General features: G+C 42.3%; 1 protein-coding gene across 9 annotated transcripts in view; it reads left to right on the top strand.

The window, feature by feature from the left end:
• The window catches only part of AOPEP (aminopeptidase O (putative)), a 385,199-nt gene that overhangs the window by 282,225 nt on the left and 76,955 nt on the right, over window positions 1-26,019 (top strand). For 8 of the 9 annotated variants that reach the window (XR_010749226.1, XR_010749227.1, XR_010749230.1 and 5 more), the window contains 2 exons: window positions 20,553-20,615; window positions 20,959-21,033. Coding sequence is in view for 4 of the 9 variants with exons in the window: in XM_066368340.1 (XP_066224437.1) it covers window positions 20,553-20,615; window positions 20,959-21,033 (138 nt within the window). In the remaining 5 variants the exon portion in view is untranslated. Of the gene's footprint in view, window positions 1-9,384; window positions 11,324-20,552; window positions 20,616-20,958; window positions 21,034-26,019 lie in introns of those variants that run through there. The other variant, XM_066368342.1, reaches the window with a different exon arrangement.

The following is a 26,019-nucleotide window of genomic DNA, read 5'->3' as shown; positions in this document are numbered from 1 at the left end:
CTTCAGTGAAAGGCTTGGCAAAGGCCGGGACCCTCTGGTTGCAGGAACTGGGCGGTGAATGGGACACCTTGTTCTCTGTCTCCATTGTTGTAATATAAAGTTACTAGTGTGCTTGGCCTGGAATGACAACCAGAGCAATGCAGTCGCTCTGGTGCTCTTTGTTCTCATTAAGAATTTCTGTCCACCAGCAACTGAAGGCACTCATGACAAAAGAGTCACGTTCTACTGGTGAAGTTTTCACTCCGCAGATTACAGAGGCTTTTTGTCTTCTCTCAGGAAGGCTTGCCTTGTGGTTGGCCTCGATTTTCCTTTTTGGCCACATTGAATGGAAATCATTTTTTAAAATGTGGAAATAGCCTCACCAGCAATAAAAGTAAGCGTGAGCCTAAAGAAGTAAAAGAAATTGGATCCAAACCTCCTAAAAGAACACTCAACCCTGTAACCTTTGGCTTTGCAAGCAGACTTAAAATTGATTCTACCATCGGTATTATAGAATATTTCCTTTTAGGCCTTTTTTTCTGATTATAGAAGTATTATATATATATTTTGGAATATAAAAATGCTTGTAATAGAATAAAAATGACCCAGAGATAATTTTAAAAATAAATCCTTTCAGTGATTTTACTGTATGAATATATAGTTTACTCTTTTCTTTGTTTCCCTTTTAAAAAATAAAAATAATATATACTCTGTAGCAAGTTCAAGCAATAGCAAACTATAAAACATCAAAGCCCTTGCCTTCTCCAGTCTCACCCACCAGAGATAATCCAGACCTCATCACAGTTTGGTATCCTTCCTTCTACACATTTTCTGTGCTGTAGAGCATGTAGGTACATATCTTTTTGAAACAAAATTAGACTTATATTACCCATACTTAAAGTTTTCGTTTAAAAATACACCTTAAGCAAGTGGTGTTGGGAAAACTGAACACGTATCTGTTCAGTTTTGTACCACTTTCTTACACCATATACAAAAATAAACTCATTTAAGGGAGTTGAAATGTAATCAGATTTAAATGTAAGACCTGAAACTATAAATCTCCTAGAAGAATAGATAGGCACTAAATGCTTTAACATTACTCTTAGCAATAACATTTTGAGTATGTATGTTCATGCAAGGGCAACAAAAGAAAAAAATGAACAAATGGGACCACATCAAACTAAAGAGTTTTTGCACAGCAGAGGACACCATCAACAAAACAAAAAGATAATGTACTGAATGGAAGAAGATATTTGCCAGTGATATATTTAATAAAGGATTAATATTCAAAATATATAATGAACTCAGCCTGACCTGTGGTGGCGCAGTGGATAAAGCTTCGACCTGGAACACTGAGGTCACGGGTTCAAAACCCTGCACTTGTCTGGTCAAGGCACATATGGGAATTGATGCTTCTTGCTCATCCCCTTTCTCTCTCTCTCTGTCTCTCTCTCTCTCTGTCTCTCTCTCCTTTCTAAAATGAATAAATAAATAAAAAATATATATATATAATGAACTCATACAACTTAATACTGAAAAATAATAATAATCCAATTAAAAGTAGGCAGAGGACCTGAATAGACATTTCTCCAAAGAGGACTTACAGAAGGCCAACAGACTTATGAAAAGATACTTAACAAAACTAATCATGAAGGAAATGCAAAATAAAACCACCATGAGATATTACCTCACACCCCTCAAAAAGGCTATCATCAATAAATCAACAAATAACAAGTACTGACGAAGATATGGAGAAAAGGAAACTCTCGTGCACTGTTGGTAGGACTGTAAATTGGTGCAGCCACTTTGGAAAGCAGTATGGAGTTTCCTCAAAAAATTAAAAATGAAGCTGCAATATGATACAGCAATTCCACTTTTGGATATTATCCAGAGAGAACATAAACACTAATTTTAAGAGATATAGGTACCTCCATGTTCATTGCAGCATTATTTACAATAGCCAAGATATGGAAGCATTCCAAATGTTCATACACTTGGATAAAGACAAGTGGATAAAGAAGAAGTGGTGCATATATACAATGGAATATGACTTACCCATAAAATAAAATGAAATCTTAACCATTTGATACAACATGAATGGGCATAGAGGGTATCATGCTGTGAAATAAGACAGAATGACAAATACCATATGATTTCACTTAGATGTCGAGTCCAAAAAAACAAAACAAATGAATAAACAAACAAAACAGAAACAGACTCATGGATACAGAGAACACCTATGGTTGCCAGAGGGGGGAGGGATGGGTGAATGGGAATTATTTTTAAAAGTCCACAGTTTACTTTTTCCTTACCAGCTGTGTGACCTCCTAGAAATTAAGAAAAGAAAAACAAAAACTATTAGACCTTTAAAATATCACAGAAAAAAATAAGTTTCCCATACTTGTGTTGTAATTATTTTACCCCCCCCCCCCAAAATAGATTTTATCCCATTGTGCTCTCGGTGTCAGATTGTTGTATCTGTCTGGTTGCCCAGAATGCTAACTAGCTGAAGAATAAACAGTATCTTTAGTACCTTGCCAATTTTAGAAGTGAGAAAGTATAAATCATTTTACTTAGTCTGTATTTAAAGAAAGAGGAATCGTACATTTAATCTATAGTAAACAGTCACCCAAGAAAGCATACATTAAAAGAACATTAGGAAGTGAATATTTGGTGTGCTGCCTGAGGACTTTGCTGAGTGATTTCCACTATGGGTAGTGGGTGTTGGGTAACCGAGTCCCTGTGCTTCACTAACCCCGGTCGGTGCTCCGAAGGGCTAGACAAAAAACTGGAGCGATGTGGGAACTTCCCTAAGATTTTAGAGTTCGAGCTTTTCTTCAAAAAATAAATGAAAGCAAAATACAAGGTTAATATATAGACTAGATAAATAAGTAGATACCTTAATTTAGTTTCTCATATCCCTTGATATTATAATTCAAGAGTAATAAATTTTAACATGTGCAAAGCTTTCTAATGAATAGTACCATAATTCAGTTTACTTAGACCTGCCTTCCCACGTTGGAATAGTAAACATTATTTCTAAGAAAGTTGCCCATTCTGCTGACCTGACAGTTCTTTAAATAGATTTTTATTTCTTTTTATCTTTGCCTAAAGGGCTCTACCCCTCCAGCCCATATGTACATTATATTTTAATCCTGTAAAGCTTTTATATGTGAATACATTGGAAATAACTTTTCCCGTCCGGCCTTTCTCTGTGCTTGGTTACTTTCATTGCTGCAGAGCTCTGTCTCCTTCCTTCCTTTGATTTCCTGCCTACATTGCCAAGTCCTGCTAATCTTATGTACATATTTATTAATTTCCTAATTTTCTTTCCTAGTGTCTCCCCCATTTTTTCATATTTTGCTCTGACTAGTGCGGTAGCTAATTGGTCTTTTCACCACCAGGCTGTCCCGCTCCCATCATTGTCCACATCAATGTAAGTGAATCTTCCCAGAACTCAAGCTCTGATGCATCCTCACCAGAAACCTTTTCCTCACATGCAGTGCATCTAGACAGCAATCTCTTTGGCCTGCTATTTCAGGCTATCAGCAGAAATGCCCCAAGCTACCCTTTTAAACTCTATTTGTTACAGCTCCTAGGCCTATGCAGCCACAATTACCAGTCAACAAATATTTGTGAGCTTCACCACCAGCCTTCCTCTGTGTGTGCCCTTTTTTCTCCTTGGAATGCTTCTCTTTCTCTGTATTTAGCAAGTATCATCACCTGTTTTGTATTGTCGCTTTTTGTGTGTGTCTCATACATGCCCTCTCTCACCCTGGGAAATGAGGGTCGTGTGTGACTCATCCTGTCCTACCTGCTCTGATGTACACGGTGATGCTCAGGACTCACCGTTCTGTACAGTCGCCGCTGAGTCACGTGGTTATTAAGCACTTGCAAGATAGTTAGTGTACCTGGAGAGCTGATTTTTAAATTATTTTAATCTCAATTTCAATTAAAACTAATAATTCAGTTATTGTGTGGAGTAACTTAGGTATGTGAATGAATCCACTTTTTTTTTTGTACAGTAAATTACATGAAATCAAAATGTGGACCAAGTATTTCTGACTGAAATTGAACATCCAAATTGAGATGGAGTGTGAAAACACTTTAGATTTAGAAGACTTAGTACAAAAAAAAATAAAGTAATATATCTCCTTAATCATTTTTTGAATATTGCTTACATCTTAAAATGATTTAAAAATTTGGATATATCATAACCCGATGTATATATAACCGATAAAATATATTGTTAAAGTTAATTTTTGCTGCTATGTCTTACTTTTAAACATGGCAGCTAGAAAATTTTCAATGACAAATGTGGCTTGCATGTATTCCTACTGAGCAGTGCCACGCTAAAGCTATTAGCTGAATTAAAATTGGAGCGCATATGCCTTCAAACTCCCCCACTGATAGGCATCTTGAAATCGCCTGTATTTTTGTCAAATGTACAGATAAAGACAGAGCTGGCCATTCTGTAGCCAGCCGTCACGCTGCTGTGACAGCACCGGTGACCATCACGTGTGCACGGGGAGCACTCCTTCACTGCAGCACTCAGCACGTGCGAAGGAATCCCCAGCCCCACCCTGGCTCTTAATTTCAACTCCCAGGCAGCCTGTTCCCTGACGTACTAACAAGTAGCTAGCACCCTGCCGCCTGTGACCCTCACAGCCTTCCTGTGTCACCTTCTTTCTGCTCTTTGGGGAAAGCTCTCAGCAGCTGTTCAATGGGTTCAATGGTAAAGTCACGGGCAGCAGTGGCAGCTACAAGAAGAGAGAAGCAGGGTATTGGGCTAGTCCTACGGTGTCCTGGGGATAGGCAGGAATCAGCTCATGTTCCTAGACTTGCTCCTGACCTCGGAATTTAGAACAGCAGGTGATTGTGTCATCTTGGAAAATGCCACTGCTTTCCAAGCCAGAACCTGCAGGTTGCCAGAGGCCACACAGCAAATGGTGGAAAACATTTAAGTCTTATAGGGAAAATTCTGTAGTCACAAAATTGAAGAAACTTGATATGATATAAGAGACTTTCGGTCTGTCGTGGGAGCTCGTGGCACCGAGAAAGCCAGGTGGTTTATTAGAGGAAAACCTTGCAGGCATCTTTTAGCACAGATTATTTCATATCATCAACATAATTCTAAGGCTCATTAGGATATGCAGTCTCGGTGGTATCTATAAGAATTCCACATTTAATGGTCATTCAAGAAAACTGAGACTAGCTGTTTTTCAAATTCCAAAGAAATTATATTTTTCAGATTCTATGTGCTGTGAGATCACAGGTTCTTGTGTATCAGTAAAGCAGTGGCCATAATGTGTTGTGCATTTGGGGTCCTAAATGGGCTTTGCTGTTATTTTTGTGCGTGATTGGACTCATTTTCTAAGTGACCAAATACTATCTCAGAAATCCTTATAGGTACAACCCTAGTTTCTCTGGCCTCACTTGGGGCAAGGCCCGCAGTGTCAATATGTTAGCACAGTCACTCACTGTTTCTACAAGCACCTGACCATTCCCACAGACTTCTCAATGTACGGTACCTGCTGGGTAGTCAGACAGGGTCCTTCTCCTCGAGAGAACTTGGTAACTGCGGTCAGTTACCAACTGTGTTGGGCATTGTGTATGTATTTGGGCACACTGTTTGTCACAGTCCAAATGTTTTGGCCTTTGCACACAAGCATAAAGCACATGATGAGACAGGAGACATTTTCCTTTGGTGTCCAAATGAAGGTTTTGTGTCTTCCCTCTTTTCTCTCCTTTCCAAAACTTAGTTTCCAGGAAGAATGTGAACCTCATTCACAGTAGTCTAAGACAAGACTTTAAGTGAATAATGAGGATGAAGGTATTTCATCTCCCCTGAAGATTTTCTTCCTAACTATGGACAGGATTCAGCGTTTGCGTGGTGGACTAAGGAGGAAAAAGGAAGCTGGAACCACTGGTTTTGAGGCGCCTTTTTGGTTCTGTCCACTTAATAGAGATAGTTTGCATTGGCCTGTGCACATGTGGGTTTTTTTTTGTTTGTTTTTTTCTTTTTGCATTTTTCTGAAGCTGGAAACAGGGAGAGACAGTCAGACAGACTCCCGCATGCGCCCGACCGGGATCCACCCGGCACGCCCACCAGGGGCGATGCTCTGCCCATCCTGGGCGTCGCCATGTTGCGACCAGAGCCACTCTAGCGCCTGAGGCAGAGGCCACAGAGCCATCCCCAGCGCCCGGGCCATCTTTGCTCCAATGGAGCCTTGGCTGCGGGAGGGGAAGAGAGAGACAGAGAGGAAGGCGCGGCGGAGGGGTGGAGAAGCAAATGGGCGCTTCTCCTGTGTGCCCTGGCCGGGAATCGAAACCGGGTCCTCCGCACGCTAGGCCGATGCTCTACCGCTGAGCCAACCGGCCAGGGCCACACATGTGGGTTTTAATAAAAAGATAAGGCTGGGTACTTTCTAGAAGCATAACTTGGTAGGCTGGGGTTAGAGACCCTCAGGGCCACCTAGCCCAGTGATGCCAAGATCTGTTGATCAGAATCATCCAGGAAGCTGTTTAAAACTACAGCTCTGGACTCAGCCTCCATCTGCGGAATGAGGGTCTCCATAAGTAAGCACGGACCAATAGGCAGCATCTGTAATTATGCCGTATTCGGGTATATATTTTGTCAAAAGAACTTTCTTTCATTATTGAGTACAATCTAAACTCTCAGAATCCTCTGTTTTATGTTCTTTCTGAGAAATCCAAAGATTTGGCTTTGTGGTTTAGTTATAGGTTCAACAGATATGCCCAGCATTGTGTTGGGCAGCGGGCACACAAAGCACTGGCCATGAGCTCAGGGCTGCGGGGTGTCTACAAATCAGCCTCTGTTAAAGGCATGCGCAGCAGCCTCTGCCTTGAGTTTGGACCTGGGGGAAGGCATAGAGGTCGACCTCCTGTATTTGCCGTGCTCCGCAGAGCCTGAGACAGTGCATTCGAAGACGACAGGCTTGCAGGCTGGGGCCTGACTGCACATCCCTCGGTCACAAATTGACCAGCTCATTGTGCAGAGGAGCCAGTATGACTGTCTTTAAGGTGCAGAGTCCAGTGGGCCACATGGACCTTACCCATGACTAAGGCATTTTACGTTTTTCAGCAGGCTGCTCTCAATCCAAATCAGCTTGGTCCCATCCTTGCCTTAGCTTTTACAAGAACTATGAAGAGACAATAAATGAATACAGAGAGAGTGTGGGATGAGCAGTGGTGACTTTTAATCTAATTAATGACTACTTTTTGTCCTGAAACTGTTCCTCAGTGGACAGAAATGTGCTTTGTGTACACAGGAATATGAACCTCACTTTCCAGGACTTTTCATGAGTAAGTGTCATGAGTATACATGTCCCTCTTTCCTTTAGATATTTCTAAATGGTAGTCCTGTAGGTCTGACTGAACATTTTGCATGGGAAACGCTGGACTTGGTGCCATTGAAGAGGCGGTATATTTTTTGGTGTGAATGAATGTGTGTATGTATAGAGATTAGTGTAGGTTGTTGCCTTCGTAGAGATGCAGCTACTCATCTCTTGAGAAGGAAATAAACTAGGTTAAAAGTACAAGGTCACCAAAACAACAAAGTGAGAAAAAGATATTGGTCAAACAAAAAAGTGTCTACGTACCTTGTAAAGCATTTAAGATATGCTTCTCATACCCTTTTGTTTGCTTTCAAAAGCAAATCCCAACTGGAGTCCCTGACTTCTGCCCTTGTTTCATCCCCCTGCTGACCCAAAGCAGGAGAGTGTTGGAAGCACTGCCCGGAGGCGGCCAGCCAGCAAGTATATCAGAGGTCAAGGTAACAGTCAGTGATTGTCAAACTGCCCAAGTCCAAATATGTGTTTAAAATTTTTGTATGAGAGCTGTCCACAGTTTACTGGTGCTCAGCTCATCCAGCAGGAGACCCCATCTCTCCAGGTTGGTCCCCGGGTGTGGGCCTCTGGGAGCTCAGTGTTTTCTGCTTTTGATCTTGTGCAGTTATAACCAGCACCATTCCATCTTAATTGGGGTCCAGACAACTTCAAGTGTAAAATGTAAGGTTGTATATTCTGGAGTTAACGAGCATGGGTGGAGGCTGGGTGGAGGAGAGTCAATTGTGTCCTACCCACTTCCCTGTTGTCCCAGAGCACGCTGTCATGGAGTATTGTTCTGCTAGCTGAACCCTACATTGGCCGAAGGAGGAATTGATACTCTAGATGCAACTTTGGCGGCAGCCTTACATCACTGAGCTGTGTGGCTGTGGGTGAGCCACTGGCCTTCTCTGCATCCGCACTGCTTCCTCGGGGAGTGGGGGAGCTGGCCTGGGTGAAGGCTGGCGTTGCTTTGCCTGGTGCCTCACTGTGGCCCAAGCTCTGGGTGTGTCTGGTAGCCTCTGAGAGGAGGGAAGTCGGGGTTCACTTTTCCTGTGTCTTCCTTCCCTCCCTGGGAACCTGCTGAATTGCCCTTAAACCGAAAACCTGCCCTTACTGTGGAGTGGTATTGGGAGATTATTTCTGTTTCATCATGAGTGGCGTTTCACAAACGTACACTGAGAAGAAAGCCCGTGTGTGCATCTATCTCTTCCCTCCCCACTGGAAAATTGCTGTGTGGAGAGGTCTTAAGCAATAATCAATCTGCAAGAACATTTGTGCTGGTTGGTTATTGAAGAATAAGCATTTCCTTGTAATTCGGATCAGTTATTCACAGATATTAACCTGTTTGACCAGCAGGGGATGAAAAATATTTTCTAGGATTCTAATGTCTTGGAATTCCTGCAAATCAATAAGAACTGCGGCTGACTTTTTCCATGGGCAGTGGCAACTATTATATTACTTCTAGGATACATTTGGGGACAAAAAAATAAGTAAGTACTTGTCTCTGTCTGTTGTCAAAATGACCTTGGGGGAAAAAGCCCAGTGAGTTTTAAGTTGCTTTGTGAAGTAAAGGATAATATTTGGGTCAAATGCTCCAGAAGGAGCACCTTGCCTTTTATGCTGGTTTTATATTTAAATCATTAGAGTAGTTGCTGCTTTAAAAAAAAAAACAGCAAGCGGAGCCAGTAATGAAATGTTTATGAGAAATTGCTACAGTGGCTGCTGCATAGCTTGCTGCGGAATGGTGCAGTGTTCCTGAGATTGAGCAAGTAGGACCTATTCGGGGATGGGGGGCATAACAAGAACTGATCAAACCCAGATGCTTTCCTAAAATTATACTTTCAGTGCATTTATATGTCTGTTACAAAGTGCACTACATGCTAAAAATATTTTCCTTTGTAGGTCGAAGGAAATTTCAAACCGCGTTGAGGACTACATAGATCAGATGGTTTTTCTTAGAAGCATTAAGAGTATCCTGGTTGTTATTAGCCTCGACTTTCCAATATGACATTATTTATGCCAAAAGCTTCACAATTCAATTCTTCTTTAATTTCAGCAACATTATTGGCTTGAAAGTGCATGGAAAGGAGGCCAGAGTCAATCTGTCAGAACCGGGGACCAAGACTGCAGGCGACAAGTGATAATGAGACTGGCCCTGAGAGAGCCCCTGTGTCCCCACGGCCTGATTCCCTTCGGGAGAGACACCGCCATGTCTCTGGCCTTCCCTCCAAGAGTTCCTCCTTCTTTTCTCCATGTGCTCCCTCCCTTGTCCCTCGCTGTGCATGCCCTCACTCTTCACTATTCTGTGTGGCCAAGCAAACGTGTCCTCTTCTAATATTCTTAGTTGTATTTATTATGAAGTGGGTTTCTCCTGAGTATCAGTGGGTTTCTCCTCCTCCAACTGTATTTTTTTGTCACTGACATTGATTTCATCATTAGGGATGCCTGGGTTTGGCATAAATGCTTCTAGAGAATTAAGCTATAAATGGGTCAATCCGAGAATGTGTAGATTGTGTAACTCTCTATTAAATTGTATTTTTTTAAGTGAGAGAGACAGAGACAGGAGAGAAATGAGAAGCATCAACTCATAGTTGCATCATCTTAGTTGTTCATTGATTGCTTCTCATATGTTACTTAATTGGTAGGGTGCCAGCCGAGCCAGTGACCCCTTGCTCAAGCCAGTGACCATGGGATCATATCTATGATCCCATGCTCAAGCCGGTGACCCTGCGCTCAAGCCAGTTGAGCCTGCGCTCAAGCAGGTGACACTGGGGCTTTGAATCTGGGTCCTCAATGTCTCAAGCCTATGCTCTCTCCACTGTGCCACAACTGCTCAGGCTTAAATTGTATTTTTTATTTAATTCTTTCCTTTCCCCTTCCCCCCAATATACTAAATATATAGTTTACATTTTAGAACATCCAGAATGAAAGAAAGGCTATCATTTTATTAATATCTATGCAATGTGCATTAAACATAATAGTTCTTTACCTCTCCTATTCACAGTTCTATAAGATAGACATTATTATTATACCCATTTTATAGATGAGGAAAGTAAAAAGCAAATCTGTCTAACTTAAAAGCTCAAGTTATTATTGTATTGATTTTAAATGCATATAGCTACTGTTAGGATTTTAGATGTTTTTGCATCTAGCACCTGCTCATGCTGGTACCTTCAGATAATAATATAGAACTGTCAGATTTCATATTTGGATCTTTTTGTAACAACAGTGGGCTCATTGTTTTGAGTGCATGGGACAGGAAAGGGAATTATGTGCTCTATAAAAAGGCAGACAAGAAAGAGAACTTGCTTCCTCTGTCGGGGAAGGTGGTCCTCTTTGACTTAGCATGCAGCTTTGGGAGGGATGCACATGGAGCAGTGAGGGAGGAAGGGGACAGCTGCCTAGCCAGCCAGATCAGACCAATCAACCTGACAATTGATAGGATAACAGATGTCACAGCCAGATCGCCCTTCACATCCGAGAACCTGCTTCCTCATGTCTGCCAGGCCTTTGGGAAAGGACAGGCACTTGTTTGCAGTTGTTCAGACATGTCATATCTCTGCAGGTTCCATCAATGGTATTGCATCTGTGTGGTGGTCAGGTGGAGCTTTTTATTACTATGTCACAACTCAGTAATTTGAGACCTTTGAAAATTTTACTAAGGTTCAAAATACCAGAAAGCCTTTTGCTTTGGAAGGGAATGAGCATTTACTGGTCTATATGTGTGTCTGGCTTTGTGTGCCATTATCATTCCATCCTCACAGATAGCATTATCTCCATTTCACAGATTCAGAGAGGTTGTGTGACATGTCCAAGGTCTGAGTTCTGATCACACATAGCTTTGTGCAGAAACAGGTCAGTCACATTCTTAGGACAGCACTGAAAAATAACAGCATATTGTTTGTATATTAGCATGACTTCCAATGCCCTTGAACCTCAAAGAGTAAGGCAATGAAATAAGAAATGCTTGAATAGCAGGCAAACCTAAAACAGACCATAGTATTTATGTTATAAATTGAAACCCATAATATAAAGAGAATCAGGAAGGACCAGAAGGTTGTTTAGGTTTTAAGAAAGTCTATATACCTATATCAATATGAATATAAATGAACTGGGTGGATTCTTAAATTCTGCATTGTTAGGAGCTATTTAGGTTGAGTCTAGTAGAGCTCTCATGTTCTTTGTGCCTCTTTTCCATCTCTCACACTACTGAGCACAAAAGTGTGTTGTGGGCAGAAAGGCTGGGTTTATCCGTAGTAGAAAGAAGTTATGTTTGGTATTTAAAGAACAGTAAGAGTTTGCTGCTTGGCTGATCAATGCTGGATCAAGTTCACATTCCTGGCTACTTATCTCCCACCTACACACGCCGAGAGGAAGCAAAGCAGAGGGAGGGAGGACGGACCCTTTTTTCACACAGAGAGAGAACGAGGGAGATGTGAGCTGGGGCTGTCCTAATATGGACACAACTGGGCCTGGGTAGCATTAAACATGGATTTAATCCCCTGCTGGAGGAAACATCCTACAAAAGGTAAAGAAATTAGCAGCCAATCAATGCTGGTCCTTCCCACTGTTTTCTTGAAACACTTCTTATATGGAGCTAAATGTTTGGTGAACAAACATTCTGGAAAATAGCTTTCTGATGTATTATTTTTATTTGGGACAGCCACCCCACCCCCAACTATGATGGATTTTACTTTCGTTATTGTGTGTGTGTGTGTGTGTGTATTTGTCTGTGAGAGAGAGAGATCTTCTGAATAAAGGATGGATGATTTAGGCTCATTCCTTTTGGTTGCAAATTGTGTCTTCATTGGGTACCTTTGGGAGGCCAGATGACAGGCCACCCATTCTAAGTGCCATAGTTTTTAAAAATAGACATGCTAGGAAAAGTAGACCTTTTGGGGGCCAGAGACTCCTGATATCTAGGCTCCTTTAAAGGCACCTGGAGCACATGCTCCCTGTGTGCAGCTTATAGGTACCACATCCCTCCACCTTAGGGAGTAACTGAAGGGACCCAGACATGAGTATTTGTTTCACACTTCTGAAATGTCAACATATGTAATTTTACTTAATTAGTAAGCAATATCTTTTGTAAGGCACTTCCAGAGTAGTTTTCCTATAGCATCATTCATTGTACTGTGTCTTCTCTGAACAAGGAAGCCCATTTGGTTAGAGTACAGTGCCCAAGACCCAGAGGAAGTTCAGCCTGGGTTGAATCCTGCATGGCACGGTAGCTTTTGCACACAGCAAAGGGTCTTTTGCATTGGTTTGCACTGTCCTCTAATCCTGGCATCAAGTCTTCCATATGCAAAATGTTTCCAGAGAATGGGTGGCAACCATCAACATAATTAGAACATTGTCTACAGGGGATAAGTGGGCAGTGCCATCTCATGTACACAGCCTTCCAGGTCAGCACTAAATTCAGGTTCTCTTAAGACAAGGATCTAGAACTATATTAGCCATGAACCTGCAGAAAACTCTTAAGAGTCATCCATTCATTCTTGCCTCCTGGGTAGTGTTGAGATCTTCCATTTCTTTTTAGGGTTTTGTTTTGTTTTTTGTGGTTGTGCTTAACTAATCTTACCCACAAGTTTATTACTAAGTATAAGCTATAAGAAACACTATCCGGCCCTGGCTGGTTGGCTCGGCGGTAGAGCGTCGGCCTGGCGTGCGGGGGACCCAGGTTCGATTCCCGGCCAGGGCACACAGGAGAAGCGCCCATTTGCTTCTCCATCCCCCCCCCCTCTCTGTCTCTCTCTTCCCCTCCCGCAGCCGAGGCTCCATTGGAGCAAGGATGGCCCGGGCGCTGGGGATGGCTCCTTGGCCTCTGCCCCAGGCGCTAGAGTGGCTCTGGTCGCGGCAGAGTGACGCCCCGGAGGGGCAGAGCATCGCCCCCTGGTGGGCAGAGCGTCGCCCCATGGTGGGTGTGCCGGGTGGGTCCCGGCCGGGCGCATGCGGGAGTCTGTCTGACTGTCTCTCCCCGTTTCCAGCTTCAGAAAAATACAAAAAAAAAAGAAAAAAGAAAAAAAAAGAAACACTATCCTGGGTCAGATTGACATCCCTGCCCACCAAGCGCTGTATCCGCTATCTGCCCAATGGGACTTCCTATAATAGAACATAAGAGGTGCCTATCCTGTGGCACTGACCTTGAAATTTGATGTTTTCCAAACACCTGGAATTTCTTCATAAGAACCTGTTAGAGATGGGTCATCATTAAAATGATCTAAACCAATGGATCTCCACACTGGCTGCACATTGCAGTCAGTGGGGGTTGGGGTAGGAGTGGGCTTTAAAGAAGACTGATGCCTGGGTCCCGAACCCCCCCCCCCCAATGCTCTGAGACAGGAAACTGTGGTCTGCAGTGCCACCTGAGCACCAGGACTTTTGTAAACTCCTGCTGAAAGCCACTCCTACAGAAGTCTTATATTTCACCTGAGAAAAAAATTTTAATTTAATGATTTTAGGGAGAGACAGGAAAGAGCTACAGAAACATTTATCTATTCCTGTATGTGCCATGACTGGGGATTGAACCCACAACCTCTGTGTATGGAAACAAGGCTCTAACCAACTGGGCCATCCAGCCAGGGCAGCTGTGAAACTCTTTAAGGTTATAGTGCCCATGTGTATTAAGCTCCTATAAAAAACTGCAGTCATATAGATAGGTATTGAGGGAGATATACCAATAGCTGTTTTTTAAAATGGCTGTTTCAATAGACTTTTGTGGTATGGGATTATATATTATGGGCTATGTTTTAATTGGAGGTTGATCTGATCTATATAATATTTTAAAGCAACATGGCCATGCTAGATGGTCCCTAAGCTCTCAGGCTGGAATAGAGCACTGCATCTCTAGACAGGAGCTCTGAGAAACGGAGACTCAGGTTAGTCATCCTCAATATGGACTATGAAACACAAATAGAACAGTCTGTATGTGGAGTGCTCTGTAAACTGTTCAGTCCCATATAAAATTGGGCAGTCTGACTCTACCTGTTCTGAGGTTCCGTGGTCTCAGACACATATAGGACTTGAGTATTTTTTTTTTACTTGAGTTCACTTTCCTCCAGCTTCTAGTGATGTTGTTTGCCCCTGAATTCTAGTAGTCTAGAATTTGATAAATAACCTCTTCCTTCTTTTGTAAACACATCACATGTCTCCTGATCTTCACAACTGTGAAAAAGAGGCTTAGAGAGGTCATAGCTAGTATGTGGCAGAGCTTGAATCCAAACCCAGACAGGCTGCTGGCATGCTCCTGTGTCACAGGACTCCTGAGGACAGGGACGTTTCTGATTCATTTGTGTTCACAGTCTAGTGCTCTGTTTTGCCGAAAGCACTCAATGTGTTTGTTAAAAAGTGAATAGCCCATCCATATGTCCGACTGACCTGACATTCCTCTTTCTGCAATCTAAGCCTACTTCCTCTGGTTTTGACGTCAAAAGAGATAAAATATTTGGTTGGTTAAGATTTGAAATTAGTTCTGAATGATGCTTGTGTAGTATTATATTTATTTTTTATTTTTTGTCCTTGAATTTTAGAAGTAAAGTATAATCACATATTTTTACCTTCTACACTTTACCTCTAAGTGTCATTAATGAAGAGATGTATTTGAACCAGAAAATTTTTCCAGACCCCCTCCCCACCCACCCATAAAGAAAAAGGCAAAGAAAGAAAAATAAACAGAATATTTTATTTATTTGTATTTCTCCTTGTCAAAAACATTGTTAAGGCAGCTTCCAAAGCAAAATATGGCATGAGCAAAAATAAATTACAACAAGAAAAGTGAAGCACTGTGAAAATAATGGTAGGAAAATAAGTTGGGGCCAGCAATTAAATTAGCAGACAATTGTACCCCCTGAAGTTCCTATGCTTGGTTTAAAGTAGGGTCACAGAGCTTTCTAGAAGAGGGAAAAGGGATCAATGGTAGTGTTCATGAGGTGAAACAAACCAGTTGCCCAAGTCCAACTATTCCTGATGTTGATACCAGGGAGTTTTCCTGTGGGTCCTCTCAGGAAACTACTATTTAACATAACAAACAACCATCTAACACCATCCTTATGGTGAACAATGTGATGGATTTTATGGGGCTCTTTCTTAAAATGCACCTCACTCAATAAAGGGTGATGGCTTCTTACCAGAATGTAATACCTTGAAAGGAATGTCACAGAGCACCAGAAAGATGCAGTATGCAGTACAGTATGGCTGTCTGTCCTAATCCAGGAGGCTCTCTGGTAGGAGTCTGGGCATCAGGAAAACCTGTGACACTCCTGACAACTGACGTGTGTGGGGGATGAGGGGACTGAGTGAGATATAGGTGTGTTTTTCTCCAGGGAGCCAATGGCGGACAGCTAATACTTCATTAGATTCTCTGAGGTGGGGGGAAGGTGTCAAGAAATGGAAGAACAGTGCTCCCTCAGGCAAGCTCTGTAAAAGGCTTCCAGCAACAGTCAGGCCAGGGTTATGGTTACTAAGAGGAAGCAGTTCTGTTAGCCAGGTCACTGAAGAGCAAATGTGGGCTGGATTTCCTTTTTAGAAAACTATGCTTTATAAGGACTTACCCTAAAAGGTCTAGAATCTTCTTTAGAACGAAAATAAGCATATCATAAAGGAATGTTACATTTAAAAATAATAGAGCAAAATTTAAAGACATAAACATTTGATAGCTTTGCCCAATTCTTTACTTTCTATTGTTTACAACTTAAACTAACCTTGATTTTATTTCCAGACCTGTGTAGATTTGCTTTTTAATTCACCCTGAATGTATGTTGGCTATAAAGCCCTCTAAAGCCAGCCAAAGCTTTGGGACTGCTCCACCCAAACAAGTATTAAAAGTATTAAAAGATGGCCCTGGCTGGTAGAGCTCAGTGGTAGAGCATTGGCCCGGTGAATGGATGTCCTGGGTTCGATTCCCAGTCAGGGCACACAGAAGTGACCATCTGCCTCTCCACTCCTGTCCCTCTCCTTTTCCTCTCTCTTTTTTTCTCTCTCTCTTCTCCTGCAGCCATGACTCGCTTGGTTTGAGTGCATCAGCCCAAGCACTGAGGATGGCTCTGTGGAGCCACCTCCTTAGGTGCTAAAAATAGCTGGGTTGTGAGCATGGCCCTAGATGGGCAGAGCATCAGCCCCACACGGGGTTGCCGGGTGGATCCTGGTCCGGGCACATGCGGGATCCATCTCTCTGTCTCCCCTCCTCTCACTTGGAAAAGAAGAAATAAAAAAGTGTTAAAAGATTTTTTGACTTCTTATAGTGGACAGTTTTCCCTCTGCTGTGCCCAAAGGAGTGTTATTTGCCACCTGAGGTGGTTTGATCTAATTAAAGGGCCCCCTTGTCAGCCTTTCTAGACTTCTGGTTGACGAGGAAGGTGTACTGCTGGTTCTTATTCCTCTGATCAAACCTCATGATGAGGCAGAAGCACACACCATACAGACAATATGAAATTGGCATCACTATCATTTCCCAGTGAAAGGATTCATTTCTTCTTAATAAACAAAATCAGGAGAAAGCAGAAAAAAGGACTTCCCCCCAGAAGTAATCTCCAGCCTCTAGGTTAAGTAATGCTTTTATTTTAAAGCAATGGTATTTCCCCTCAGCTTATGAGACTGTCTTCAGCTATTATAAACTGCTTTGACAAGAAAGTTTCTTAGAACAACTTCCTTTCAAAACTTGCGTCTCTACTGGACAAAGCATTTTTAAAGATATAATTCAAATAGAAAACATCTGTTTTTGAAAGATAACTTTAAAGTGCTTTCACCACATGCTCTGAGATAGTTATTAGAGTATCAATTCCTGGCTATAGAATTCCACTTTTAAAAATATCATCTTCCTCCAGTTTCTCTACAGCCTACCTTCATTGGGATCAGCCCAGGAAGAAAGGGAGATTTCGGTAGACAAAAGGAGAAATTTATTGAGGAGTATAATCAACAAAAGTTAATATTTTTCCAGTGCCATGCAATAGGTTAATATTTCTTTCTAGGATTAAGTTCAGCAACTGGCACCATTCTGGAGTATAATTTTAGTGGTTAAAATAGGGAATTAGGAACCTTTATTTCTTTTAATTTAAAAAAAAGAGATCATTTTAGAAGTACCCTGGCAATATAACTGATGTCCCATGGTCTCTCTTTTCAAGAAGTACACAATTCTATGCTCTTTACAAATGAAGGATTTTGTGGAGAAACAAGCATGAGTTAATTAGGAAGATCTTCAACTTAAGACTCCCCTCTTTAAAATTTCATATGCCTTTCATTCCCTTATTCATTTCTTTATCCTTACATTCAGTTACTTAACACATTTATTGAGTCTTAAAGTCTAGTTGGGAAAAGAAATATTCAATAAATTAATTTTATAATAGCTTTAATAGAACTGTACAACACAAAGAGTACTCTAATGAATAAACTCTGGACTTCAGTAAATAATAATGTATCAAATATGCTTCATCAGTTGTAACAAATGCCCCACAGGAATGCAAGATGTTAATAATAAAGGAAACTTATGTTGGCATATGGGAACTCTGCTTTCTGTGTAAAATTACCTACTCTAAAAAAGTCTCAATCAAAAATTAAAAATTGTAAATAGCTATAAAAGATAAGCACTTTATAGGAAATAAACAAGATGCTATTAAAAAGAATAGGGTGGGTGACATAATTTGTATTGGGGAATGAGGAAGGACCTTTCCGGAGAAGTGTTGTTTAAGACCAAAATTAGATAATTAGTAGGGGCCAGCCAGGCGAAGAAGAGAAGGAAACACATTCTCAGTAGAGCAAAGTGATTTCATTTGAACTACATACTTTTGTAATTATCATTCACATTTCCCTGTGGAGGATGTATTGTGAGGGTGGGCATGGGGAGACAGTATAAAGGAAACAGATTAGGGAGCAATTAGAATGGACCATACCTTTCCCTACCCAAAGTATTAGAAGAGCAGAGTGATGGTAGGATGTTTCTCTGGCTCATCTTGCCACAAATCATTTGGTTCTCCATGAGCTGGGTGCTAGAAAGAAAGGAGACTCCCATCAGCAAGATGGGATTCCTAGTTCTCAATCCCTAAGGTCTTTCCAGTGGCTGGATGGGGTTTATAGGATAAGAAATGGCCGTGTGTGTGTGTGTGTGTGTGTGTGTGAGAGAGAGAGAGAGAGAGAGAGAGAGAGAGAGAGAGAGAGACAGCAGACTGAGGGTACAGTCAGGTGAGAGTTATGAGGGGGAAAAAGCTTTCAAGTATTAACTACCGAGCTGTAACAACAGATTTTCATAGATTTATTGATAATTTGCAATAGTTATCTTTATTTTGCTACTGTGTTATTGGAATTTATTTTTGGTTTTGTTTCTTCAACGACTACGTGTTTTAAAATTGTTCACTGGTCAACAAAGAGGACACTTAAGAAAGGTCCATTTAGGCAGGGCACTATTTAATACATCAATATTGAGTTGTTCCTATCAGAGTTCATAGGTACAGTGAATTCCCAAGGAAAACAACTCTAGTAGGTTCATGTCAGCCTGTAATAGATTTCTATTGATTCTGGAACTGTTATTAGTAGCGTGGAAGCTTGCATAGCTGAAAGTTTTATTTCCATGTAAAATTAAGTAGCTGTATAATTATATATATAACCCACTTAATCGGTTGTGTTTTACCTGCCTGTGTATTCGAGACTTGCAAGGTGTTAACTATTTTTATGCATTTCTTTTACAGTAGAAAATTCAAATATGATGATTATATATTATGTTTAAGAACATTTGATAACACTGGACAATCTTTAACAAATGAGCACACATTTCATGTCTCTTAGCTAAATATGGATACAAAATGGTTACTCTGTCTATATAACTCCATAGTTTTTGTTTTTTGTACTCCTGGAAACACAAAGTCTAAAATCCTCGATTTAAGGAGACCTGTTGTTTATTTTAGGAAATAGAAGTGCATCCTCAATGTAATTTTAGGTAGTTCAGTTGTGAATGTGGGCTGAAGCGGTAAAACAAAGTTTTACACTGTGCTGTCTCCATTAAGAAGCTCCTCTTTGTGCAAAATAGTCCATGGCAAAGTTGCTTCTATTTAAAGTAGTGAGTTTGATCTTGGCTTTGATCTAAAGCTTTTGATCTTGAAAGAAGGATGGAGTAGCAATAAAGAGAGGGCAAGGCAGATTTTCTTTAAAGAAATGCGATAAAGTTAAAGGGGTGGTCAAGATCAGCAAACACACGTGCGACCCGACTCTTCTCAAGCGCTTGCGTCCCAGTCTGGTTTAGCCAATTTCTGATGCAGACGTGAAGAAAGTCTTTGGCGGGTCAGCGTCAAAAACTTGGGGCATCACACACTTTATAAACGGATTGCAAACTTTTCCCCTAATTATGAAGACAGGTTGTCTACCTTTTCAATTATCTCCAGTCTCTTAGAGGGTTCACGGGCAGGGCGGGTACGGTGCCGGCTGTGCTTAGGGCGCTTGGGCTCCCGCGACGCGCTGGGAGAGCGCGGGACTCGTCTTTTACGCGATCTTCGCTTCTACCCCAGAGTGGTCACCTGCCACCGCCCCTAAATCCGGAGGGGCCATTGAAAACGCCTACCTAATGGCATATAATCCATTCCTAGAAAAAGCTCCATTAGGAAAGTTCCTTTCCCTAGCGAAGGCCATCTGGACACTTAGGTTTCTGACCTGAGAAGCGAGTTTAGACTGGCCGCGGGGGTTAGAGGGCTTCTCCTGCTTGCGGGCGGGCAGCACTTCTGCCCCTAAAAGCTGCCAACAAACCCTTTCGCGGCGAGTCAGTGCCCGCCAGGGGTGAGGGCTCGAAAGGTAAGGCTTGCGCGCCTGGGGCGGTCCGCGCGCAGGAGGGCACGGGAGCGCGGGCGCAGGCCAGACCTTGGGGAGGACGAAAGATGTTTGCAGAGAACAATAAAATCGCAGGCGCGCCGGCGGGGGCGGGGGCGACCTGCGGGGAGCGCGGCGCAGCGCCTATACCTTTAAGGCAGGCCCCGCCCCGCCCAGTGCCCGCCTGCCGCCCGCGCCGCCGCTCCGGCCCCGCGCCGCTCGCCGCCCGCTCTGCGCTTTAGGTGCTGCGGGCCCCGAGCGCCCGCTTCTCTGCACCGGGCGGGCCAGGCAGCGGGCCTCAACGGGCCCCGGCGCCCTTGCTCTCCCGCTCACCTATGGCGGCGAGGTACATCCAGGGTCAGCGCGTCGAGGTGGTAGGGCGGGAGGGAGGGAGGCTGGGGCGAGCCCCGGGGTAAACTTGACTGTCCCCTTCCCCCGCAGCCACTGCAGACCGAGCCCCAGGCCGGGGCAGAGTGCGGACTCGCGCGGCAAGTGGGCGCCGAGGTGAGTGCGGCCAGCGTGGTCCTTGCGCTTCCTCTTTGCAGGGGCGGTGGGTCCCGCGCCGCATGCCCCCCCCCCACAACCCCCGGGTGTTAAGTGGCCCTGTTTGGGGGGCGCAGGCATGGGCGGCCCGGGACCGAGACGGGGGGGAGCGCCCGGGCGAAGGTCACGGCGTCGGCGCGCCCCCTGCGCGCAGGCGGCCCGGCTGGCTCCGACGGTCGCCGGCGCCTTCTCGAGTGGAGCCGGGGAGGCTGTGTCGCGGGGCCGTCGAGCGTTTCTCACGCCGAGGGGCGGCCCCCAGGACTTAAGATCCTATTTTAAATGCTTTGTGGTTTTTGAACTTCAGGTCGAGAAATGGATTCGGGTGAACCGGAGACCCCGAAAACGGAAGCGAAGGGGGACCGAAGAAGTGTTTGAAAAGGTAGGGGTCCCTGATAGAGAACACTGGGCGCAGTTCTTGATAAATCTTCCTGTCTGTCCTTGAGGACTTGATCACAACAATATAGGAGGATATTTTATTTTGTTTAAATTAAATTTACAGTAGACTGATTGTACGTCGATAGTTCTGTAGGAATATTGGCTGATAATCCTAATGATTATCAACATAATATGTTCTCATGAAGTCAGAATGACCTGGGATGATTTGTTTCAGAATCATTAAGTGGAGCAGTAGGACCTAAGTGGGTTCCATTATTATATTAGGCTGGTAGTATTTTTTTATGGCAGTGTTAAGGTACCCCCTGAAAAAAAGGGAGGCTTTTGAATAAATCACGCACAGCGTTGAGATTCTCTTTTTGCTTCTGACTGATGCAGTCACACAGTCAGTCCTTTAGGCTGAAGCTGAAAAAAGTAGATTACTCTTGTGAAGCAAACGAGAAATTTGTTATTCTGAATTTAGAATTTCAGTATTACTTTGCAGAAGTTTGGACTACCTGTTTTCTCCTAAAATTGTATTAAGACTTGATTTGTTATTGTGGTGAATATCGTGAAAGAAGGTAAGTAGTCAGTTGTTTTCTAAGGGGCTTTTAGTGAAAACTCAAAAATGAATAATGTTACAGCAGATAAGATTTTTGTTGCTTTTTAAAATTATTTTCAGTACTTCTTTATTTTTTTACTTTCGATAGCACCAAGCGATTAAAATAGTGGTGTGTTTTTCGGCTGCTAGAATGTATGATGAATCACTCCTGTTTCTGAAGCCAAATTCTTGCTGATAGCACTGCTGCCAACTTCTGTGATGTGTTGCCTTAGTATGGGCATTGCAGCGACGGAGAATGTGCACAAAGCACATCATAATGAAGGCGATACCAAAGTTCCAAAGTGCACTTCAGGATACCAAGGGCGCTTCTAAGAGAATTGCAAAATGAACTGGCCTAGGAGTATAGTCATCTGTAGTTAGATATTCAGTAGGTGGAAAGGGACAGCCCAGCTTTTCCCTTTTTAAATAAAAGAAAAAAATCATATGTTACTTTATTTAAATAGTAATAGAAGAAACTGTCATTTTGGATAGACTTGAGTTTTCTGACTTTAGCTCAGTAGTATGCTGTGGTAGGTTGTGTTTGCTTAACTTTTATGGTCTAGGTGTTTTTTAAAATGTGAGTTGATGAATGAGATCGTAAAATGTTCAAAGGAAGAAAAAGGAATTATGGCTTGCTTGGTACTTTTTAAAAAATATTTTCTAGGTATTTTTTTAACCAAAAATAAGATTACGCAATCACACAATGTATCACACATTAAAGAAAGAGAGGCCATTATCTTTGCGGATTACTGGGTACCATCACTACCAAAATCTGACCTTGAAGTAATCATGTCTGTGACATCCATGACCTGACCACTGCTATCTGAGAATGAGAAGGGGGGAGAGGGGAGACTGAGGAATTTCCTCCCAAGCTAAAAGTTCTGCCCTGAGCCTTCTTGAGAGAGGATACTGTGTTAGGGTTTATGGGGGAGAATTGCATACGCTTGCCTTTTCTTTTTAGAGAATGTGGGTGGCAGTCTTAAAGAGGATATGAAAATGAAGTTGATTGGGACCAACATGCCGAATTCCCTTTCAAGGAATGAAGCATAAAAGCTGACCAGCTTAACTTTGAAGGTGGAGATGGGGAGAAGATGGGAACTTTCAAAGTTGTGTCAGAGGATAATTACGGGCGTCTCCAGTCTTTCCTCCTGACTCTGTACGCAGCTGAGCCCAGTGCCCACTGTCGGCCTCTGCCCTGCCCAGGGGAGGGTTTGGAGCTTGCTGAGACAAAGCATGCAACATTTTCAAGGGCAAAGTGAAAGGGAGTCAGCAACCGAGAGCGTTAGAACACGGTCCGAAAGGCACAGAAGCCACCCTGCCGAGGTGTATCTGACTGTCCCAGTGTCTGTTCCAAAATACAGATGGAATTCTGTGTGTAATAAGGATTCAAACCAAGGTCATGTGTTTACCTTTTGCTAGGATTTGAACCTGTTACTAGTACCTACTACTAGTAATTAGTATACTTATTGTTAACTTACTATTGAATTTAATAAGGTTTTTTTTTAATGTCTGCCATACCACAAGTGAAGCAGATTAGTTAGTTTCCCCTTTTCCATGCAGCCACTGTATTTTCCTACCACGTGAAAGCGTGATCTTTCCTGTGGTGTTCGTTGTACAATGCTGTAAGATAGGAGCCTGGGTTTGAGTCATTTCTGGGAGGTGTACGTTTTAGCCCCAGCTCTTCTCTTTATTTGCCAGCTTTGTTTCTGTGCCCTGAGTCTCCCCCACGCTGTGCTCTCTGCCGTGTCCTGATCTCTGCATCTCGGGGCTCACACAGGATTCAGCCTCGCTGAGTGAACTTGGTTAACCAGTCGGCATTCAGCTCTGAGGGCCACGGCATTTTCCCCTCTGATCTTTACTGGCTTGTGGAGAGCAGTCTTCTGACCTGCTTGAGGAAGGAAATCAGAGCCGTGGTGCGGGGCTGGGGTCTGGAACTGACCCTGGCGAGGACTTGCACGTGAAGAATGCAGTCTTACAGGAGATATTAGTATCCCCCCTAAAGGAAGGTGCTAAGTGGTAGGCATAGCCTGGTGTAACTTGAAATACCATACTAGTTGAGTTTTTCCGTGAACTCAGAAGGGGAAGCAAAACAAACTTACTCTGCGCTCAGCTGTGGGTTAAAATAACGAATAATGAAATAAAGTAAACTGGGTGAGAGGTACCACCCAGAGAAGTGATTTGAGACACTCTCTCCAGACTTTCTTGGTCTGCTGTGCTGTCATTCCCACCCCCACAGCTCTACTGTGGCGCTGTGCCTCTCACAGATTTACGTAGCTCCTCTTTCTGGAGACACATCATTCTCTTAGGCATCTTGTATCTTCTGTGACATTTATTGCCATTTTATTTCATCCTCACATTATAGCGCTTCTCACTAGTATAACTGAATTCCTTTAAAACTTTGTTTTCTTCATTTTGAGTGACAAAACTCACCTGTTTTGCTTCTGGTCCTTAGGTACTTTCTTCTTACATTCTGATATTCTTCACTTTTCATTATTTTGAGTTCTTTTTATTTAGTTTGAACAATTTGTACAACAGAAAGGCGAGGGGAACACGAGAAACTACACAAAGAACAATTAGGATGAATGGGTCAGCCTGTTCTTCACGGGCCAGTTCAACAATGGGGATGGCAACAGTAAGCTGTATGATGTGTATTTTTAAAAGGAATGTTAATAGATTTTACTAAATGGTCATTGGTTTTGAAAGAAGACTACACATTTTTTTTTCTGATTTTTATCTTTGAGTCAAAGACAATACAAATTACTGATCACATTAAAAGATTAAGGAATAATATAATTTTTTCTATAAACTCACGTAAAATAGTATAAAGTTTTTAGTAATTCTTTGATTAGTAGTCGAAGGATGAAGGATAACTATAGAATAATAGTTTATGAAATATATTTAGGGGAAACGTGTGGCGTGTAATTCCTTTAGGGGAAGAAAATTTCGATTTTCAGATTCACTGAATCTTTATGCATATCTGATAATAAGTAGAGAACAAATTTTAAATTATTCATTTATGGCTTTCAGTAAGAACTTATGATATCAGAAACATTCATTGATATACTGTTAAAACATTGACACTTTAACAATTTTAAGGTTGTTCGTTATTATTAACAAACATTCCTTTATGTGTGTGTGTCTTGAAGCGAGCAGTCTTGGCGAGGGTGGGATTGTCTGGCGTCAGTTACGATTAGTCGTAAAGAACAGGCGGTGCAGAGGGTTCCAGCCAGCACACCCTGGACGGTTACCCTTCATTATTCTTTTTTGCCAAAATCTGAGAAACAGTGCTCTTAAGCGTGAGATTGCTTAAATCTGGCGAACTTTTTTGTGATATACCAAGTGAAACAGACATTTAGCAAAATGGTTGTGAAAAGTATTCAGTGGCCATTCTAGTTGGCACCAAATGGTAAATTTATTTTCCGCATCTTTGAGAAAAAAAATGTCAGAACGATTTTCTTTGTGATAACATCTTTCCTAAATTCTGGAGCATTGTCACTCAACTTTTATTTCATTTGTTCTTTCCGTACACTTGATTATGAACTACAGTCAGTGATAATCTTAGTCTGAATAATAATTCATCGAGGATTTTAAAAATTGTGTTTTAAAATCCAACTTGGTTTATGCATTTTACCACATTTATTTCTCTTTCTAGAGTATTTTTACATTCTAAGAGAATGTTTTTATTACAGTTCTAATGTTGAAATATTCAACATGATAAAGGTAGGTACAAATTTTAAGCTATTTAACAAAGTGCCTTACTGCTCTTTGCCTTTTGTGGCAAACGCATGTTTTATATCTGGTTTATGGTCTCTGGAAAACAGTACTTAAGACCAATAATTATCTAGCTTTTTCTTGAACCCTACATAATAGCAAATGGCAACTGTGTTAGGCTTGACTCCTGCGTCATCAGGCAGCAAGGCTTGACAAAATGGCACAAGATGAATTTAGGGAGTGCTGCCCCAAGGGTCCCTTCACTGTATGGGAGCTACCCTGCAGTTAGCAAGATGGTGGGCATGGGTGGCCACCCCTCAGCTCAGGCGGTGTTTGTGTTGCGTGGTTTCCCAGGCTTTGGTGCCCTTGCCTCTTTAGAAAGTGCTCTTGCCCTGTGAGAATTCATAGCTAGCCTACATTTATATAGCTGTAATCTCTTACAATGGCTTCATTGATACTTGATCTTCATAGGAAAGCTTTATGGATTCTAGTGAGTCACAGCTCTTGAGGCGCCAGCCGCCCTCCCTATCTGTGAGTGGCTTTGTGTCCTGTGTTGTACCGATTGTGTCTTTGGATGACAACTTACTTGAGTGATAGGGGGCGGCGGAGTAATTTATTAAAAGTAATTACAAAGAAACCAAACAAAAGGAGTAATTATAGTGCTGTTAATATGCAATTTGT

This window comes from Saccopteryx leptura, chromosome 2 (assembly GCF_036850995.1).
Source record: "Saccopteryx leptura isolate mSacLep1 chromosome 2, mSacLep1_pri_phased_curated, whole genome shotgun sequence".
Lineage (NCBI taxonomy): Eukaryota > Metazoa > Chordata > Mammalia > Chiroptera > Emballonuridae > Saccopteryx > Saccopteryx leptura.
This window is presented reverse-complemented; position numbering and strand designations above follow the sequence as displayed.